At 31.6% G+C, this 5,461-nt stretch overlaps 2 protein-coding genes across 2 annotated transcripts; one reads left to right on the top strand and one right to left on the bottom strand.

Moving 5' to 3' along the window:
- Positions 1-5: 5 nt before the first annotated feature.
- LOAG_12246 (hypothetical protein) lies at positions 6-620 on the top strand (the record flags this gene model as incomplete). Its single annotated transcript, XM_003147759.1, has 3 exons — positions 6-142; positions 176-298; positions 509-620. The coding sequence occupies 3 exons, from the start codon at positions 6-8 to the stop codon at positions 618-620; spliced, it is 372 nt and encodes a 123-aa protein (XP_003147807.1).
- Positions 621-5,016: 4,396 nt separating this feature from the next.
- On the bottom strand, positions 5,017-5,354 carry LOAG_12244 (hypothetical protein; the record flags this gene model as incomplete). Its single annotated transcript, XM_003147758.1, has 1 exon — positions 5,017-5,354. A coding segment is annotated over one exon (336 nt), but the record flags the coding sequence as incomplete, so codon positions are not given.
- Positions 5,355-5,461: the final 107 nt, after the last annotated feature.

Here is a 5,461-nt window from a genome sequence, read left to right as displayed (position 1 = left end):
CAAATATGGCTTGCAAGTTGCATATCAGGAAACTGCTGCATAAGATTCCAAACGCATTACGGAAACGTGGCCTCGTACGTGTAATATACAGTGACGTACCATTGCTGATCAATCCGAAGATCGATATCTATGGTGCATTGTTGTGGATTTAATTGATTTTTTTTCATTTTTTTAGTATAATGAGAAGTTATGCGGAATTATGCATCAACAAGGGCCGTTATCCTCGGATGAAGATTTTCTCCTTCATTGAAAATACTGCCATCATTATTAATGTTTGGTTAAAACAAGGAGACAGAGGGTAAGTTGCTCCTAACTTGTCATGCCTCAGATCCAGATCCATTCTGGTTTGCATTTCTGTTTTTTTGTCATCACTTCAATCAATGATATTACAAAATTGTAAATGCTTTTTGTGCTTCTTTAGTGTACATTTCAGTGCACACATAGAGTAATTTGATTACTAGCTATGTTAAAATAATGCAAAACTGCAAATTGCCAGATAATTGTTCAGATTGATACTAACCAATGCGACAGATGCTATTGCGAAACGGTCTTCAATAGGATCATTTAGAGATATTACGGCTCACTTGAACAAGTCGCTCTCTAAAATTAATCCTAATTGAGAATTAAATCAAATTTGATAGGTTCATTTAGTTTTTCCCAACAGACATAAGGATCCGACAAGTACCACTCAACAGAGCAAGAAGCAAGCAAGATAAATAGATTTAGGTGATATGATAAAAATGAGGGAATGAAAAGATTTATTGTATTTTGTTCATATTCTATGCACACGAAAAGTTTTCTCGATTGCTTTAATTAAAATTGTTTTTAAAATAAATCGCACCTTTATAAAAAAGCTGTTGAAGACTTGTTAAAAAAAAAAAAAAAAAAGCAATTGTTACATTCATTTTCTAATGCAAACTCGCGTTCTACTTTTATTCACAAATGAATCGAAGAAATGATAAATAAACATATTGCATGTTAAAAAATATAAATATAATAATGATAAAAAGTAAGGGAAGAAGTTGAAAGTGTCAACGGAGGAGGTGAGAAATGAAGGGGGATGTTGACAAGACGGATGTTATTGTTAATGTTTTAAAACGATTCCTTTTATTTAATGTATTTCCATAATGTAATACTTTGGCATTAAATTCCAATCTGTTTATTAAAAAATTACGATGTAATAAAATTCAGCTCACATATTGTTTTGCTTCGTTAGGAATTACTCGGTTATTATAATATTTCTCGTGAAAATTTTCCTCTGTTCCATTGGCACAAACGAATATTGGATTGATATTATTATCATAGAATATTGCAAGTAGAGCTGATCATGGAGTTGTTCTCGTCCTTGTAGGGAAATTTGGTAAGAATTTATTTGTGGATATCTTTAGTGTACATGGTATGATGGTCAGTAATAATGTTGAACCAGATGAGAGTGTACTATTGATGAAGGAGTTGTTTCCAAGAATGAATGAATGAAAGGAATCCCGATAGAGATATAAACCTTTCATGTACTGAGGATATTCATATATGTGCAACATTATAAAAATTGTACATAAGCTTAATTATCAGATTAGGTGATCCTTATAACATTCCAAACATTGCGCATAAGCTTAGTTTTCAGACTTTGAAATGAAACAGTTGAATAAATGATTAATTAGGCATTAACACATTTATATTAATTTTTGTGTAATAAATAATTTATCTGTGAAATATTTAAACAAAATATTCTTTACGCTACAAATTTTTATATTACAAATATACTTTAGTTATTACACAATATTTCCACAATAAAAAATACTTTATTTTGACATATTATTCCTTCTGACCATATTTTTATCCAAGGAATTCATCCGAAAAAATTGATAATAATTATTTATACGGAAATTTGATGAAGAATTCAATTCAGAGTCTCAACATATACACACAGTTTCTCTTTCTCTTACTTGGATAATAACATCAGAAGGTTTGCAATTAAATCACAAAGTTCATTCCTTAAAATATTTCTGTTAATGATGGCATGCAAAGTGCACTTGCAGTTTCTTCAATTTCCTCTACTTTTAGGATTGCTATCCTAAGTTACTTTATAAAATTCAATTTGAAGATGGCAGTTTGGTTTTGAGATCTAACGAATTTAACTTCCTGCCAGAGTAATGAATATATATATCTTTAACATAGTTTACTGATGAAATATATAGATGCTGTCGATTTTGTATAAAAGTTTAAGTTAAAAAGATTAAACAAACGAATTACTTTGTCTCTTTCTCTATAACATCCAAAGCAATCCAGCTATTTTACTGGAACTCCAAACTGTTTTGTTAAATTACATCGCTATTGGGACGGAAATGTATCATGTCAAGTGCAATCTTCAGATCTTTCCATAACGCATAAAAGCAATAGCTAAATCTAAATTTCATCTAATTAGGTCCGCTGATTGCAAAATGAATAAAGTTGGTAGCGAGCAGGACAAGACTAGCCAAGTATTTGACCAATAACTTATTCGTTCCAGTCCTCTGTCCTACCACTTTTTCTTTACCTTTTCTTTTTTTTTGAAGGGACTGGAAAGTGGGCGCTTGTCCTGAAAGTGTTGTTCATTGTTCGGCAGAGGCGAATAGCTGCGATAGAGGTTTATTAATAGAAGAAATATTCTTAGTATACAATGGAATCGAAGCAGACATAATTAATGAAATGAATCACTGATCTTAGAATAAGAGTTTCGCCATTTGTATTGTTACCACATTAAATGATAATGTTATTAAATTTACAATTACATAGCAAATTTGGCGATTATATCATCGATTATTTCACTTTCAATTTAATTATGTGCCTGGACACCATCAAACCACTCTTGACAAGCTATATTACATTTATTGTTAAGTGTTTTCTATCAAATGACTGATAATGTAAACTGGAAGAGAAGTCCAAAACAAAGTTTTATGAGCATTATAGATTACTGCTGTTGAAGTATCCGATATGTTGTCATGAAAGTAATTAGTAATTTGGGATTCATTATTTTTTCAACAGCACAGATACTTCAACACTATAACACATATATCAGCACCATGAAACAGTGAAGATAATTGAGATCACCACAACACCATGAAATAGTAAAGATACACCATGAAGCAGTAGATAATTGAGCTTATTAAAGTTATCGATGGTTGGATACTGTTATGTTGCAATTTCAGAATAGTAATAATTTGTTGTCTAAGTTTAATTTATGGATAATGTTGATTGTTTCCTGCATTATAATGACCTGAACTCTGCTTCTTTTGTTATGCTTCATTATGCTGGAGTATTTTATGATCAGCATAGATGAAATATTCTCACATTCAACTATTCTTGAATGCCAAGGAGTTGAAGAATAGTTGAATGCCAAGAATAGTTGAATTCAAGAATAGTTGAATGCCAAAGACGACCTTTTACTTTTCTGAAATATTTCCAACACCCGTCATATCTGTATTCATATAATGCGCATCCGTTCCACTACAATTCATTTTCATTAAAAGTTATTCTGAAAATTAATTCTTATTCGACCCTTGTTATATTATCTCCTGTGCATCTCACGCACTATCATATAAAGATCGTTTCAAATATGTGTGAATTTGTTGCTTTTGCAAGTGCTTCTGATGCTAATAGAGGTTTGATTTTCTGAAAATCGTTTGATTACCAGAAACGCAATCGTTCTGTTATAATGTTAATAAAATATTATTGCATCTGATGAATTTAAATATTTTAAAAAAAAGTCAAAATAATCTTCATTACTAGTTAATATCTATTGATATCAAATTCCATGCCTAATTTTAATATTAAATCTTCATTTATGTCAGAAATCTTCAATATTCCACACATTTGGTGTAACGAGTTTCGAAATCGCTATGTCGCTAAAATCGCGAGGAGAAGCGGTGAATCAATAATTCCTTTCTTGTTGATTTGATATTGCTGGGTATAACATGTAGTATGCGTGGATATAATGCGCAATGTAAACTAAAGTAGTGCATCTATAGTTTATGTGCTCTAACAAAAAAGTCCATTATATGTGCGCTAACAAAGGCCCCAATTCTTGTGATCTTAAAATTGTACCAAGATTGTCATGAACATCAACAGAATTTCTCAAGAAGTTTTAGTGAGATCGGTTGGATAGGTGGTATCGAGCATCATTGGGTTACCCTCTCATCTTGTTATCGTTATTAGTTTGTCACACTAATTTGCCGTAATGAATGTTTAATTACTCATAATAAATGTTCAATTACTCAAGACATAAAAGGTGTTTGCTGGATTCACTAGAATCCTTCTGCATATAAGAAATTCCCAATAAAATTCAGGTGTTTAAGTTCCAATTTCCAGGTTTCAATTTTCCTTTCAGCTTATGTAGAATGCCTCACATTTTCCTTCTTAACATCTCATATCGGAAAATTTAGTATATTTCTGCATTTTATAATAGATTCATTATGTTTTTATTGTAATTTTCAAAATGCTAAATCGAAGAACATCGAAAATTGAGCAGGACTGCAGGCTGAAAAGCTCTGATAAGTCAACTTGTACCATGGTGTTTTCAGTTTTTCGGTTCTGATAATCTGGGAGAGACAGAAGGAGAAATGAATAATTTTTGAGGACTTTCCATAATGTCTAATTATGTTACAGCTTCATTTCGTCATTAAATTTTATTTGTAATTTATCATTCTAAGGATTTCCGATTTTAGATGTAGATAATTGATGCGATACTGAAAGCTACCAAAAATGCTTAATTTATTGTCTTGCAGTAGTCAATATCTAATTCAAACTTGTGCTTGGGGTTGTTGCCACTGTTGTGCCGGAATTTACTTTACAGATAAGATTGCGGTTGAATATCAGAAAAATTAATCTAAGAATTCGGTGTTGTCTTTCTTACAACTCTTGAAATTAAATGTATTTGATAAAATCAATTTCAAAAGAATTAAACGCAAGGCTTCTTTAAATTATTGAAGTAGACGCAAAAAATGTAAAATAAGTTTGTGAAATGAGTAATATGTAACGCACAACAACACGTTGCTATACAAAGCTGGTATATCTACATATAAAATTGCGTTTTGACAAGACTTCTTAACATTTAACCAAATCCCACTAGTAACACATGATTTTGATGATCGTCTCTGGTTAGGCTTCGTGAACGAAGTTATGTAAAGGGTTATATCCACGTCTGCCCCAGGCGCTTTAATGGCTAGGAAGGTCAATACGGGACAGATAACTTCGGGTACAAAAAGCACCGTGGAAGGTTTGCTTAGGCAGTATTGATAAGGATTGATTGCATCACAAAGATCTGGTGGAAGTTCGCCTTTTCTCCTGCCGCGAATTCTGACTCGCGAGACTCCAACCATACCCCAAACAAATAAATAAAATTTTGTAAATAAATGTTAACAATAGTGTAAATCATTTAACCAATTACATTCTTTAAATTATCTCCCATACGTTCTTTGTTACCTTT

The sequence above is a fragment of the Loa loa genome (genome assembly GCF_000183805.2).
Source record: "Loa loa unplaced genomic scaffold supercont3.352, whole genome shotgun sequence".
NCBI lineage: Eukaryota > Metazoa > Nematoda > Chromadorea > Rhabditida > Onchocercidae > Loa > Loa loa.
The sequence above is the reverse complement of the archived record's forward strand: the minus strand, read 5'-3'. Positions and strand labels throughout refer to the sequence as shown.